Here is a 16,441-nt window from a genome sequence, read left to right on the forward strand (position 1 = left end):
ACTGTTTGTATCGCATAACAAATATATATGTATGCCATATATGTTACTTTTGTCTGTAGAAAAATTATTATCTATAGATGAAATATTTATTTTAAGTTTCGATGCAAGCACAAGCCCCAAGTTCAAGTCCAAGTCTTTTATATTAAATATATATAAATAAGAACATGTACGTTCACAATTACATGAGATCAGTCATAGTGTCAAGCTAATAGAGGGATAAAATAACAAATCACCATAAATGTTCGGGAAGATTCGACCCTAAAAGGATTTTGAAGAATATAATTCTTAACTCAATACATTAAAATGTTACATAGACAAAGAACATAAAATAGTAAATTTGTAATCTATCGGTAATGAATATATTCTATCTAATTCTATCACGGTGATTTACGGTAATCGCCAAAATTTAAGGTAACAATATCTCTAAATTCTTTAATTAATTATACTTATTGTAGAAGATATAAATTACTATATGTTTAATTTGGCTTACTAATTAATAAGTCTATAAAAAATCACATTTTTACTATAAAAGCCCAGCTCTATGTGATCTCCTAACAACGTACACCAATAACTTTATCCTAAATATATTTAATAATGATTACCAAAATTCAAGTTGACATATCGATAAACTTTTAAAAGTCATTCTTACCTTAAAATATATCTGTAATTATGAAATTGGTATGTCAATTAATAAGTCCACAAAAACTTTTTACTATAAAAGTTGAATATAACTTTATTTTTAACATCCACCATAATCAAAATTTTATATTTTTAGATAGTATATTCCAAGTCAAGCAAGGTTTCTACTTACTAGCTTTATATTTACAAGATTTTTTAATGTCTGGCTTTATGAATTCACAATTATAAACTAATTATTTATTGTGTAGATAAAATGAATAATTTCATCAATAATGAAGAGTTCAACAAGAAGAAAGTGATCTTCATAATGGGGGCCACAGGAACGGGAAAATCCCGTCTCTCTGTTGGTTTTGCCACCCATTTTCGAGGAGAAATAATCAACTAGAATAAAATGAAGGTCTACAAGGGACTTGAAATTGTGACAAACAAGACCACACACACTGAGAAAGAAGGTGTACGACACTATTTGTTAGGTATATAGGTTTATTATCAAGAATACTTATATCAAATGACTACCTAGATAATTTTATAGTAGTAATTATAGATTCTAGAGAAAAATATAAGATACTATTAACAAAATATTTCTTTCAATTGTGAGAAAGTTAATTTGATCAATTTTCATAGGTGAAATTGAACAAGATTCAGACTTCAAAGCTAAATATTTTTGTTTGCAAGTTGTCGTCTATATAGAAAAAATACTGAAGACTCAACGTGTTCTAATTATTGTTGGAGGGTCAAATTCGTATATTGAAAAACTTGTGGAAGATCCTGTGTTTATGTTAAAATATAAGTATGATAATTGTTTTATTTGGATTGATGTTGAGCAATCAGTCTTGAACCGTAGAGTTGACATGAGGGTTGATCAAATGGTCAAAGAAGGTACTTTTTATGTATCAATCAAGATATACTATCATGCATCTAGCTAAAAAAATTTCATATATAATTTTCTTACAAATAATTTTGGTTATCAAATATATGTTATACTAAATAAAACTCTTCTTTAAATTTGTGTGGCATGCAGGGCTAGTGGATTAGGTGCGACATATTTTCATTCCAGATGCACATTAGACCAAAGTAATTTGATGATCCATTGGTGTCCCTAAAATGGACAGACATTTATGGGAAGAAACAAATATAGACGGAGATGATGAATCAAAGCAGATGATTCTTCAAGCATCAATTTCAAGTATTAAGCGTTATACTCGTATATTAATTCTTAACCAACTTTACAAGATTCAACGATTAATAAGCGAGAAAATATGGTCAGTGCATCATAATATTGCTACGGACATTTTCAAAGAGGAAAGAGAAGAAGATCTTGACGAAGCATGGATGAATACTGTTTTGCATCCATGCTTAGATATTCTGAATACATTTTTCAAAAACGATCATCACAATATTATTATTGAGTGTACATAAACTCTCATTATCGCGATCTTCTGTTTTGGTCTCTTTTTTTTTGACCTATTTTGTATTGTTTGTATAGCATTACAAATATATAAGTGTGATATGACCCTTATTTCTATATATGTTACTCTTGTTTGTGAAAAAATTCTTATCTATAGATGAAATATTTATTTTAAGTTTCGATTCATGCCCCAAGTCCAAGTCCAAGTCTCCCATATTTAATATATATTAATACAAATACGTACGTACACAACTACATGAAATCACTCATAATGTCAAGCTAATAGCGTGATAAAATAATTAATCACCATAATTCTCGAGAAGATTCAACCCAAAAATGATTTTTAAGCATAGAATTCTTAACTCAATACTTAAAAATGTTACTTAGACAAAGAGGATAAAATAGTAAATTTGTAATCTATCAGTAATGAATATATTCTATCTATTTCTATAACAGTGATTGAAGCTTGATTACATAAAGTCCTTATCTATTATTATATGGTTCATAAGTTAATATGAATACTCATAATTGAAATAGTTATCAATAATTGTTCACTTCTCTCTCATGGAATTAGACTTAGCACTTATTATGTGTAGTTGAATAGTATAAGATTTGACGCATTATCACTTGAATATATTCCGTCAAAAATATTATTGATTTCTCTGTACAATACTTTTGTAACAACTTGTGATCTCATAACAATATACATATTGAAACGTCATCCTAAAATAATGAAGCTTAATCGCCAAAATTTAAGGTAACAATATCTCTAAATTTTTTAATAAATTATTCTTATTCTAAAATATATAAATTTACATATGTTTTATTTGGTTTACTAATTAATAAGTCCATAAAAATCAGATTTTTTGTAAAAAAGCCAAGCTCTATGTGATCTCCTAACAACGTACACCAATAACTTTATCCTAAATATATTTAATAATTATTACCAAAATTTAAGTTGACATATCGATAAACTTTTAAAAGTAATTCTTATACTAAAATATATCAGTAGTTATGAAATTGGTATGTCAATTAATAAGTCCACAAAATGTTTTTACTTTAAAAGCTGAATATAATTTTATTTTAAATATCCACCATCAAGAAAATTTTATATTTTTAGATTGTATATTCCAAGTCTAGCAAGGTTTCTACTTACTATCTTTATATATACAAGATTTATTAATGTCTGCCTTTATGAATCCACTATTATAAACTAATTTTTTTTATAGATAAAATAAAAACTTTCATCAACAATGAAGAGTTAAACAAGAAGAAAGTGATTTTCATAATGGGGCCTACAGGAACGGAAAAATCTCGTCTCTCTTTTACCTTGCTATCCATTTTACGAGAGAAATAATCAACTGGTATAAAATGCAAGTTTACAAGGGACTTGAAATTTTTACAAATAAGATCACACACACTAATAAACAAGGTGTACGAAAAATATATGTTCTACTTAACAAAACTCTTATTTAAATTTGTGTTGCATGCAGGGCTAGTGGATGAGGTGCGACAGATTTTATTTCCAGATGCAGATTACACCAAAGGAATCCGACGGTCCATAAGTGTGCTTGAAATGGACAGATATTTAAGGGAAGAAACAAATATAGACGGAGATGATGAATCAAAGCAGATGATTCTTTAAGCTTCAATTTCAAGTATCAAGCGTAATACTCGTATGTTAATTTGTAACCAACTTGACAAGATTCAACCTAAATATATCAGTAATTATGAAATTGATATGTCAATTAATAAGTCCACAAAAAGAATTTACTATAAAAGCTGAATGTAATTTTTTTTCACTTCCCCCATCAAGAAAATTTTATATTTTTAGATAGTATATTCCAAGTCAAGCAAGGTTTCTATTTACTAGCTTATATTTACAAGATTTTTTAATGTCTGACTTTATGAATTCACTATTCTAAACTAATTAATATTTTTTTTGTAGATAAAATAAGTACTTTCATCAACAATTAAGAGTTCAACAAGAAAAAAGTGATCTTCATAATGGGGGCCACAGGAACGGGAAAATCCCGTCTCTGTGTTGACGTTGCCACCCATTTTTGAGGAGAAATAATCAACTCGGATAAAATGAAAGTTTACAAGGGACTTGAAATTGTTACAAACAAGATTACACACGCTGAGAAACAAGGTGTACGACACTATTTGTTAGGTATATATGTTTATTCTCAAGAATACTTATATCGAATGACTACCTATATAATTTTATAATAGTAATTATAGATTCTAGTGAAAAAAATATACTTGACTATTAAAAAAATATTTCTTTCAATTCTGAGAAAGTTAATTTGATTACATTTTCTTAGGTGAAATTGAACCAGATTCAGACTTCACAGCTGAAGATTTTTGTTTGCAAGCTGTCGTCTACATAGAAAAAATAATGAAAACTCAACGTGTTCCAATTATTGTTGGAGGGTCAAATTCATATATTGAAAAACATGTTGAAGATCCTGTGTTCATGTTCAAATATAAGTATGATAGTGGCTTTATTTGGATTGATGTTGAGCAATCAGTCTGGAACCGTAGAGTTGACATGAGGGTTGATCAAATGGTAAAGCAGGTAACTTTTGTAATTATTTTATGTATCAATAAAGATATACTATCATACAGCTAGCTAAAAAATTTTCTTATATAATTTTCTACTTTTGGTTATCAAATATATGTTCTACTAAATAAAACTCTTCTTTAAATTTGTGTTGAATGCAGGGCTAGTGGATGAGGTGCGACAGATTTTCATTCCAGATGCAGAGTACACCAAAGGAATCTGACGGTCCATCGGTGTCCCTGAAATGGACAAATATTTAAGGGAAGAAACAAATATAGACGGAGATGATGAATCAAAGCAGATGATTCTTCGAGCTTCAATTTCAAGTATCAAGCGTAACACTCGTATGTTAATTTGTAACCAACTTGACAAGATTCAACGATTAATAAGCGAGAAAATGTGGTCAGTGCATCATATAATTGCTACGGACGTTTTCAAAGAAGACAGAGAAGAAGATACTGACGAAGCATAGACGAATACTGTTCTGCAACCATGCCTAGATATTGTGAAGAGATTTCTCAAAAGCGATCATCACAATATTATTATTGAGTGTACATAAACTTTCATTATCGCCATGTTCTGTTTTGGTCTCTTTTATTTTTGACCTATTTTGTACGGTTTGATTCGCATTACAAACATATACGTATGATATGACCATTATATCTATATATGTTACTCTTGTCTGTTAAAAAAATCTTACGTATAGATGAAATATTTATTTGAAGTTTCGATCCAAGCCCAAGACCAAGGTCCAAGTCCAAGTCTTCTATATTTAATATATATTAATACAAATACGTACGTACATAATTACATGAGATCACTCATAATGTTAAGCTAATAGAGTGATAAAATAATAACTCACCGTAAATGTTCGGGAATATTCCACCCTAAAAGGATTTTGAAGAATAGAATTCTTTAGTCAATACTTAAAAATGTTATATAGACAAAGAACATAAAATAGTAAATTTGTAATCTATCGGTAATAAATATATTTTACCCAATTCTATCACGGTGATTGAAGCTTGATTCAATAAAGTCCTTATCTATTATTATATGTTGCACAAGTCAATAAAAATACTCGTAATTAAAATAATTATCGATAATTGTTCACTTCCCTCTTATGGAATTAGACTTAACACTTATGATGTGTTGTTGAATAGTGTAAGATTTGACGCATTATCACTTAAATATATTCTGTCTGAAATATTATTGAATTCTTTGTACAATCCATTTGTAACTACTTGTAATCTCATAACAATATACATATAGAAACGTCATCCTAAAACAATTTAAGCTTAATCGCCAAAATTTAGGGTGAAATACTCTAAATTTTATATTGAAACATTCTTATTCTTAATGATGTGAATTTGTATATATTTAATTTGGTTTGCTAATTAATAAGTCTATAAAAAATTACATTTTTACTATAAAAGTCCTGCTCTTTTTGATCTCCTAACAACGTACACTACTTACTTCATTCTTTAATATATTTAATAATAATTACCAAAATTCAAGTTTACATATCTTTAAACTTTTAAAAATCATTCTTATCCTAAATATATCAGTAATTATGAAATTGGTATGTCAATTAATAAGTCCACAAAAAGATTTTACTATAAAAGCTGAATGTAATTTTTTTTCACTTCCCCCATCAAGAAAATTTTATATTTTTAGATAGTATATTCCAAGTAAAGCAAGGTTTCTATTTACTAGTTTTATATTTACAAGATTTTTTAATGCCTGACTTTATGAATTCACTATTCTAAACTAATTAATATTTTTTTTTGTAGATAAAATGAGTACTTTCATCAACAATGAAGAGTTCAACAAGAAAAAAGTGATCTTCATAATAGGGGCCACAGGAACAGGAAAGTCCTGTCTCTCTGTTGACGTTGCCACCCATTTTGGAGGAGAAATAATCAACTCGGATAAAATGCAAGTTTACAAGGGACTTGAAATTGTTACAAACAAGATCACACACGCTGAGAAACAAGGTTTACACACTATTTTTTTAGGTATATATGTTTATTCTCAAGAATACTTATATCAAATGACTACCTAGCTAATTTTATAATAGTAATTATAGATTCTAGGTAAAAAATATACTTTACTATTAAAAAAATATTTCTTTCAATTCTAAAAAAGTTAATTTGATTACATTTTCTTAGGTGAAATTGAACCAGATTCAGACTTCACAGCTGAAGATTTTTGTTTGCAAGCTGTCGCCTATATAGAAAAAATACTTAAGACTCAACGTGTTCTAATTATTGTTGGAGGGTCAATTTATATATTGAAAAACTTGTTGAAGATCCTGTGTCCATGTTCAAATATAATTATGATAGTTGCTTTATTTGGATTGATGTTGAGCAATCAGTCTTGAACCGTAGAGTTGACATGAGGGTTGATCAAATGGTCAAAGCAGGTAATTTTTGTAATTATTTTATGTATCAATACAGATATACTATCATACAGCTAGCTAAAATCTTTTCTTATATAATTTTCTACTTTTGGTTATCAAATATATGTTCTACTAAATAAAACTCTTCTTTAAATTTGTGTTGCATGAAGGGCTAGTGGATGAGGTGCGACAGATTTTCATTCCAGATGTAGATTACACCAAAGGAATCCGACGGTCCATCGGTGTCCCTGAAATGGACAGATATTTAAGGAAAGAAACAAATATAGACGGAGATGATGAATCAAAGCAGATTATTCTTCAAGCTTCAATTTCAAGTATCAAGCGTAACACTCGTATGCTAATTTGTAACCAACTTGACAAGATTCAACGATTAATAAGCGAGAAAATGTGGTCAGTGCATCATATAATTGCTACGGATGTTTTCAAAGAAGACAGAGAATAAGATATTGACGAAGCATGGAGGAATACTGTTTTCCAACCATGCCTAGATATTGTGAAGAGATTTCTCAAAAGCGATCATCACAATATTATTATTGAGTGTACATAAACTTTTATTATCGCCATCTTCTGTTTTGGTCTCTTTTATTTTTGACCTATTTTGTACTGTTTGATTCGCATTACAAACATATATGTATGATACGACCATTATATTTATATATGTTACTCTTGTCTGTTAAAAAATTCTTATGTATAGATGAAATATTTTTTTTTGAGTTTCGATCCAAGCCCAAGACCAAGGTCCAAGTCCAAGTCTTCTATATTTAATATACATTAATACAAATACGTACGTACATAATTACATGAGATCACTCATAATGTTAAGCTAATAGAGTGATAAAATAATAACTCACCATAAATGTTCGGGGAGATTCCACCCTAAAAGGATTTTAAAGAATGGAATTCTTTAGTCAATACTTAAAAATGTCACATAGACAAAGAAGATAAAATAGTAAATTTGTAATCTATTGGTAATAAATATATTTTACCCAATTCTATCACGGTGATTGAAGCTTGATTCAATAAAGTCCTTATCTATTATTATATGGTGAACAAGTCAATAAAAATACTCGTAATTGAAATAGTTATCGATAATTGTTCACTTCCCTCTTATGGAATTCGAGTTAACAATTATGATGTGTTGTTGAATAGTGTAAGAATTGATGCATCATCACTTAAATATATTCTGTTAGAAATATTATTGAATTCATTGTACAATCCATTTGTAACTACTTGTGATCTCATAACAATATACATACAGAAACATCATCCTAAAACAATTTAAGCATTATCGCCAAAATTTAGGGTGAAATACTCTAAATTTTATATTGAAATATTTTTATTCTTAAAGATGTAAATTTGTATATAATTAATTTGGTTTGCTAATTAATAAGTCTATAAAAAATTACATTTTTACTATAAAAGTCAAGCTCTTTGTGATCTCCTAACAACGTACACTACTTACATTATTCTAAAATATATTTAATAATAATTACCAAAATTCAAGTTGACATATCTTTAAACTTTTAAAAGTCATTCTTATCCTAAATATATCAGTAATTATGAAATTGGTATGTCAATTAATAAGTCCACAAAAAGGTTTTACTATAAAAGCTGAATGTAATTTTTTTTCACTTCCCCCATCAAGAAAATTTTATATTTTTTGATAGTATATTCCAAGTCAAGCAAGGTTTCTATTTACTAGTTTTATATTTACAAGATTTTTTAATGTATGACTTTATGAATTCACTATTCTAAACAAATTAATATTTTTTTTGTAGATAAAATGTGTACTTTCATCAACAATGAAGAGTTCAACAAGAAAAAAGTGATCTTCATAATGGGGGCCACAGGAACGGGAAAATCCCGTCTCTCTATTGACGTTGCCACCCATTTTGGAGTAGAAATAATAAACTCGGATAAAATGCAAGTTTACAAGGGACTTGAAATTGTTACAAACAAGATCACACACGCTGAGAAACAAGGTGTACGACACTATTTTTTAGGTATATGTGTTTATTCTCAAGAATACTTATATCAAATGACTACCTAGATAATTTTATAATAGTAATTATAGATTCTAGTGAAAAATATATACTTTACTATTAAAAAAATATTTCTTTCAATTCTGAGAAAGTTAATTTGATTACATTTTCTTAGGTGAAATTGAACCAGATTAAGACTTCACAGCTGAAGATTTTTGTTTGCAAGCTGTCGTCTATATAGAAAAAATACTGAAGACTCAACGTGTTCCAATTATTGTTGGAGGGTCAAATTCATATATTGAAAAACTTGTTGAAGATCCTGTGTCCATGTTCAAATATAAGTATGATAGTTGCTTTATTTGGATTGATGTTGAGCAATCAGTCTTGAACCGTAGAGTTGACATGAGGGATGGTCAAATGGTCAAAGCAGGTAATTTTTGTAATTATTTTATGTATCAATACAGATATACTATCATACAGCTAGCTAAAATCTTTTCTTATATAATTTTCTACTTTTGGTTATTAAATATATGTTCTACTAAATAAAACTCTTCTTTAAATTTGTGTTGCATGCAGGGCTAGTGGACGAGGTGCGACAAATTTTCATTCCAGATGCAGATTTCACTAAAGGAATCTGACCATCCATCGGTGTCCCTGAAATGGACAGATATTTAAGGGAAGAAACAAATATAGACGGAGATGATGAATCAAAGCAGATGATTCTTCAATCTTCAATTTCAAGTATCAAGTGTAATACTCGTATGTTAATTTGTAACTAACTTGACAAGATTCAACGATTAATAAGCGAGAAAATGTGGTCAGTGCATCATATAATTGCTACGGATGTTTTCAACGAAGACAGAGAAGAAGATATTGACGAAGCATGGAGGAATACTTTTTTGCAACCATGCCTAGATAATGTGAAGAGATTTCTTAAAAGCGATCATCCCAATATTATTATTGAGTATACATAAACTTTCATTATCGCCATCTTCTGTTTTGGTCTCTTTTATTTTTGACCTATTTTGTACTGTTTGATTCTCAATACAAATATGTATGTATGATATGACCATTATATCTATATATGTTACTCTTGTCAGTTAAAAAATTCTTAAGTATAGATGAAATCTTTATTTTAAGTTTCGATCCAAGCCCAATACCAAGGTCAAAGTCCAAGTCTTCTATATTTAATATATATTAATACAAATACGTACGTACATAATTACATGAGATCACTCATAATGTTAAGCTAATAGAGTGATAAAATAATAACTTACCATAAATGTTCGGGAAGATTCCACCCTAAAAGGATTTTGAAGAAAAGAATTCTTTAGTCAATACTTAACAATGTCACATAGACAAAGAAGATATAATAGTAAATTTGTAATCTATCGGTAATAAATATATTTTACCCAATTCTATCACGGAGATTGAAGCTTGATTCAATAAAGTCCTTATCTATTAATATATGGTGCACAAGTCAATAAAAATACTCGTAATTGAAATAGTTATCGATAATTGTTCACTTCCCTCTTATGGAATTAGACTTAACACTTATGATGTGTTGTTGAATAGTGTAAGATTGACGCATTATCACTTAAATATATTATGTCAGAAATAATATTGAATTCTTTGTACAATCCATTTGTAACTACTTGTGATCTCATAACAATATACATATAGAAACGTCATCCTAAAACAATTTAAACTTAATCGCCAAAATTTAGGGTGAAATACTCTAAATTTTATATTGCAATATTCTTATTCTTAAAGATGTGAATTTGTATATATTTAATTTGGTTTGCTAGTTAATAAGTCTATAAAAAAATTACATTTTTACTATAAAAGTCCACCTCTTTGTGATCTCCTAACAACGTACACTACTTACTTTATTCAAAAATATATTTAATAATAATTACCAAAATTCAAGTTGACATATCTTTAAACTTTTAAAAGTCATTCTTATCCAAAATATATCAGTAATTATGAAATTGGTATGTCAATTATTAAGTCCACAAAAAGATTTTACTATAAAAGCTGAATGTAATTTTTTTTCACTTCCCCCATCAAGAAAATTTTATATTTTTAGATAGTATATTCCAAGTCAAGCAAGGTTTCTATTTACTAATTTTGTATTTACAAGATTTTTTAATGTCTGACTTTATGAATTCACTATTCTAAACTAATTAATATATATTTTTTATATATATAAAATGAGTACTTTCATCAACAATGAAGAGTTCAACAAGAAAAAAGTGATCTTCATAATGGTGGCCACAGGAACGGGAAAATCCCGTCTCTCTATTGACGTTGCCACCCATTTTGGAGGAGAAATAATCAACTCAGATAAAATGCAAGTTTACAAGGGACTCGAAATTGTTACAAACAAGATCACACACGCTGAGAAACAAGGTGTACGACACTATTTTTTAGGTATATATGTTTGTTCTCAAGAATACTTATATCAAATGACTACCTAGATAATTTTATAATAGTAATTATAGATTCTAGTGAAAAAAATATACTTTACTATTAAAAAAATATTTCTTTCAATTCTGAGAAAGTTAATTTGATTACATTTTCTTAGGTGAAATTGAACCACATTCAGACTTCACAGCTGAAGATTTTTGTTTGCAAGTTGTCGTCTATATAGAAAAAATACTGAAGACTCAATGTGTTCCAATTATTGTTGGAGGGTCAAATTCATATATTGAAAAACTTGTTGAAGATCCTGTGTTCATGTTCAAATATAAGTATGATAGTTTCTTTATTTGGATTGATAGTGAGCAATCAGTCTTGAACCGTAGAGTTTACATGAGGGTTAATCAAATGGTTAAAGCAGGTAATTTTTGTAATTATTCTATGTATCAATACAGATATACTATCATGCAGCTAGCTAAAGACTTTTCTTATATAATTTTCTACTTTTGGTTATCAAATATATGTTCTACTAAATAAAACTCTTCTTTAAATTTGTTTTGCATGCAGGGCTAGTGGATGAGGTGCGACAGATTTTCATTCCAGATGTAGATTACACCAAAGGAATCCGATGGTCCATCGGTGTCCCTGAAATGGACAGATATTTAAGGGAAGAAACAAATATAGACGGAGATAATGAATCAAAGCAGATGATTCTTCAAGCTTCAATTTCAAGTATCAAGCGTAACACTCGTATGTTAATTTGAAACGAACTTGACAAGATTCAACGATTAATAAGCGAGAAAATGTGGTTAGTGCATCATATAATTTATACGGACCTTTTCAAAGAAGATAGAGAAGAAGATATTGACAAAGCATGGAGGAATACTGTTTTGCAACCATGCCTAGATATTGTGAAGAGATTTCTCAAAAGCGATCATCACAATATTATTATAGAGTGTACATAAACTGTAATTATCGCCATCTTCAGTTTTGGTCTCTTTTATTTTAGACCAATTTTGTACCATTATATCTATATATGTTACTCTTATCTGTTAAAAAATTCTTACGTATAGATGAAATATTTATTTTAAGTTTCGATCCAAGCCCAAGACCAAAGTCCAAGTCCATGTCTTCTATATTTAATATATATTAAAATTAATACGTACTGTCATGACCCAAAACGAGTCGTGAATGGCACCCACCTTTAGCCTACTAGGTGAGCAAACCAACAAATCTAGAACCCAACATTTACCATTATATCACTTATGAATAGCAAAAAAAAACATGGAAGATCCAAAACTTATTAACTTAGTCAATTAAATAAACTTGTAAAGTTTAATACTTATTATCCCCAAAATCTGGAAGTCATCACATCAAGAACATCTATCCTCAAATTACCAAATCTAAGAGTATTTAAGGAGCTAAAATGAATAAAAAGATGGTACATGTCCGAACTTCAAGGACATCAAGACATGAAGGAGAGAATCCAGCCCGAGCTAAGAATGGTAGCTCACCCTGAAGTCTGATGTGCTTGAGACTGGCTAGAGTTTAAGGCGAGTCGAAGTCGATGGTACCCTTGCTGCACTCCACAAAATAACAAGGAAGAAAATACAAGTAGGGGTCAGTACAAGGAACACGTACTGAGTAGGTATCATCGGCCAACTCAAAATAGAAATCAGTATATATTAAACAATAGTATAAAATCAACTACAATACTTAACAAGTAGCAAGCAATAAACACATGAACCATTGACAACAACACCGTGATAGGTACACCCTCAATCACAACATCAAGCATACCTGTGAGGATTCAGGCCTCCACACCATACTCATTTGGGAAATAGGTTCTTTGAGTTTTAGTATATTAAGTTAATTTAAGATTTCTTTCCTTTAACGTTATTGTGTCCGAATGTGACACTCTGATCTCATATACGGTGACGGAAAAATTCTGACCGGTCTACGATGGATCCCCTGCTACAGCATGCAGTGAATACTGAATAGGACGGGCTGGGTAACCTCCTGAATTCTGCCCTCTGGAGTAAGAACCACTAAACTCACATCCCTTATGGAACTTCTTAAATGTAGATGTTGTGGTGAAGTCGTTTGGCTTCACCCCCTCTACCTCTATCACAAAATCAACCACTTCCTGAAAAGATTTTGCTGCAGCAGCTACCTGTAAGGCTGAAATCTGCAATTCTGACCTCAATCCTTTCCCAAAGCGACGAATCCGCTCTTGTGGACTAAGCAAAGCTGAGTGGCATACCTGGATAGTGCACGAAATTTAGCCTCATAAGCAGCAACAGACATCCTTCCTTGCTCTAGGATCAGGAACTCATCTCTCCTCCTATCCCTCAAAGTCCGGGGTATATACTTCTCCATAAATAAGCTAGAAAATGATCCCCAAGTCATGGGTGGTGCCTGTGCTGGTTGACACTCGACATACGAGCGCCACCACATTTTGGCATCTCCCTGAAATTAATAGGTCACAAACTCAACACTAAATCGTTCTACTATGTCCATCTTATGTAGCAGCTCATGACAATCAACCAGAAAATCATTGGCATCTTCAGATTCAGCACCCTTGTAGACCGGAGGTTTAAACTTTAAGAACTTAGTGAAAAGTTTATGTTGATCACCTGTCATTATAGACCCTGTAGTCAATCTAGGAAATGTGCCTACTTCCAATGATGCATCCATGCGGGGAGCCACAGCAGCTGCATGTTGTACTCCCGGAACCTGAGGTACTGGTGCAGAAAACACTAGAGGTGTCTGGCCCCTATCAGATAACCCGCTAAGATAAGTAAGAACCTGATTAATCATCTCTGGGGTAGGTTGGGGTGGTAATTCCTCATCTTGAACCTGCTCATTTTTCCCTTCCTCACCCTCTCTTACTACCTCATCAGTCGGTGGTGGAGTCACTGCTCTATTCCTTGCTGGACCAGGTGTTTGTCCCTTACCTCTAGTGGGCGTCCTCCTGTGACCTCTACCACGGCCTCTTGCCACTGATCCTCTTCGAGTTGCAGCCCCAATGGTTGGCTCAGACGCACCCGGTCTTGCCGTGTTGGTGTTGGCACAATTGTTGCTCTAGTTCTAACCATCAGAAAAATAGAGTGAGGATGTCAGATACCAATTTGTATCACCTAGATACCAATTGGATCCAAGTAATAGCACGAAAGAAAGAAAAAATGGAGTTTTCCTACAGTCCTATAGCGTCTCAAAGAAAATTAAGGGCGTCCCCTTACCGTTCCTCAAGACTCTACTAGACTCTTTCTTGTGTGATGAGACCCACGAACCTAACTCTCTGATACCAAGTTTTTCACGACCCAAAACGAGTCGTGAATGGCACCCACCTTTAGCCTACTAGGTGAGCGAACCAGCAAATATAAAACCCAACATTTACCATTATATCACTTATGAATAGCAAAAAAAAAATAACGTGGAAGATCCAAAACTTATTAACTTCGTCAATTAAATAAACTTCTAAAGTTTAATACTTATTATCCCCAAAATCTGGAAGTCATCACATCAAGAACATCTATCCTCAAATTACCAAATCTAAGAGTATTTAAGGAGCTTAAATGAATAAAAAGATGGTCCATGTCCGAACTTCAAGGACATCAAGACATGAAGGAGAGAATCCAGCCCGAGCTAAGAATAGTAGCTCACCCTGATGTCTGATGTGCTGGAGACTGGCTAGAGTTGAGGGCGAGTCGAATTCGATGGTACCCTTGCTGCACTCCACAAAATAACAAGGAAGAAAATACAAGTAGGGGTCAGTACAAGGAACACGTACTGAGTAGGTATCATCGGCCAACTCAAAATAGAAATCAGTATATATTAAACAATAGTATAAAATCAACTACAATACTTAACAGGTAGCAAGCAATAAACACATGAACAATTGACAACAACACCCTGATAGGTACACCCTCAATCACAACATCAAGCATACCTATGAGGATTCAGGCCTCCACACCATACTCTTTTAGGAAATAGGTTCTTTGATTTTGAGTATATTAAGTTAATTCAAGATTTCTTTCCTTTAACGTTATTGTGTCAGAACGTGACACTCTGATCCCATATACCGTGTCGGAATGTGACACTACGATCCAATTATCTCATTAATCATTCATCAAGCCTTCTTTATTCAAGGCGTCATTTTTAATAGAGAGGGTTCAAGATTAGAAATCCAACAATCTCCTTATGTTATGCCAACCACAGACCAAACAATCAAATATTCAACCACACAATCAAGTATATAGGAGACTTTACAATATCACTCAATACATATCGATCGCTATTAAGAGTTTATCTATCACATAGAAATAAACAATAACCTACCTCCACCGCAGAATCGAAATCAAGCAAGCTACCTCCCCAATGCCTTTGCCTTCCTCAGTGCCTATGAATCATCTCAATCTGGAGTCTAAGCCTCTTGCTCTCTTCTTTAGTTCACTCTCTTTCGCTCGTTCGTTCACTTCTAATCTCTTTATTTTTCTTCTACAGATTCTCTTTACCCTAATTATCATATAATCAATTATGATTAAGTAACCCACTATTTATTTCCCTACTATCTTCTTTAACCCCCAACTAAATAAATTATTAAACTTACCCCACTAATTTCATAATTATAATCATGAATAGTCCGAAACACCCCTTTAAAAATTTTAGCGGAAGTCTGACCAAGTCGGGGTTACGCAGCTTGTGACAGTCCGTCGTATCTACGACGGTCCAATGCTGCAGGTCCGTCGTGAAGTTCAGAGAGTCTATCTCAGTACCCCGATTCCAGAGTTAAAGTGTTTTGAAATGAAGAGCCTCGACGGACCGTCGTGCCTATGACGGTTCATCCTGCTTGTCGTCGAGGGTAATGAGGAGAGCAGTAGTAAAAATTTTACACCAGTATGGGATGACGGAGTCCATGACGGTCCGTTGTTACCATGACGGTCCGTCGCGAGGTCCGTCGACCCAGTCAGTTTTTATCTAAAATAATTCTACTGCTCAAACCG

At 31.5% G+C, this 16,441-nt stretch overlaps 4 protein-coding genes across 4 annotated transcripts; all 4 read left to right on the forward strand.

Annotated features, from left to right (window-relative positions):
- Positions 1-4,138: 4,138 nt before the first annotated feature.
- On the forward strand, positions 4,139-4,780 carry LOC101252352 (adenylate isopentenyltransferase 3, chloroplastic-like). The gene is made up of 3 exons (XM_004250565.2): positions 4,139-4,220; positions 4,375-4,628; positions 4,775-4,780. Exons 1-3 carry the CDS (start codon positions 4,139-4,141, stop codon positions 4,778-4,780), a joined length of 342 nt encoding a protein of 113 aa, XP_004250613.2.
- A 77-nt stretch (positions 4,781-4,857) lies between these two features.
- Positions 4,858-7,474, forward strand: LOC101252651 (adenylate isopentenyltransferase 5, chloroplastic-like). Its single transcript, XM_069290806.1, has 5 exons — positions 4,858-4,957; positions 6,404-6,607; positions 6,782-6,890; positions 6,956-7,035; positions 7,182-7,474. Exons 1-5 carry the CDS (start codon positions 4,858-4,860, stop codon positions 7,472-7,474), a joined length of 786 nt encoding a protein of 261 aa, XP_069146907.1.
- A 1,395-nt stretch (positions 7,475-8,869) lies between these two features.
- Positions 8,870-9,652, forward strand: LOC138339224 (adenylate isopentenyltransferase 5, chloroplastic-like). The gene is made up of 3 exons (XM_069290807.1): positions 8,870-9,014; positions 9,256-9,444; positions 9,591-9,652. Exons 1-3 carry the CDS (start codon positions 8,870-8,872, stop codon positions 9,650-9,652), a joined length of 396 nt encoding a protein of 131 aa, XP_069146908.1.
- Positions 9,653-11,281: 1,629 nt separating this feature from the next.
- Positions 11,282-12,199, forward strand: LOC138339225 (adenylate isopentenyltransferase 5, chloroplastic-like). The gene is made up of 3 exons (XM_069290808.1): positions 11,282-11,426; positions 11,602-11,856; positions 12,003-12,199. The coding sequence occupies exons 1-3, from the start codon at positions 11,282-11,284 to the stop codon at positions 12,197-12,199; spliced, it is 597 nt and encodes a 198-aa protein (XP_069146909.1).
- Positions 12,200-16,441: the final 4,242 nt, after the last annotated feature.

Source organism: Solanum lycopersicum, chromosome 11, assembly GCF_036512215.1.
Source record: "Solanum lycopersicum chromosome 11, SLM_r2.1".
Classification (NCBI taxonomy): domain Eukaryota; kingdom Viridiplantae; phylum Streptophyta; class Magnoliopsida; order Solanales; family Solanaceae; genus Solanum; species Solanum lycopersicum.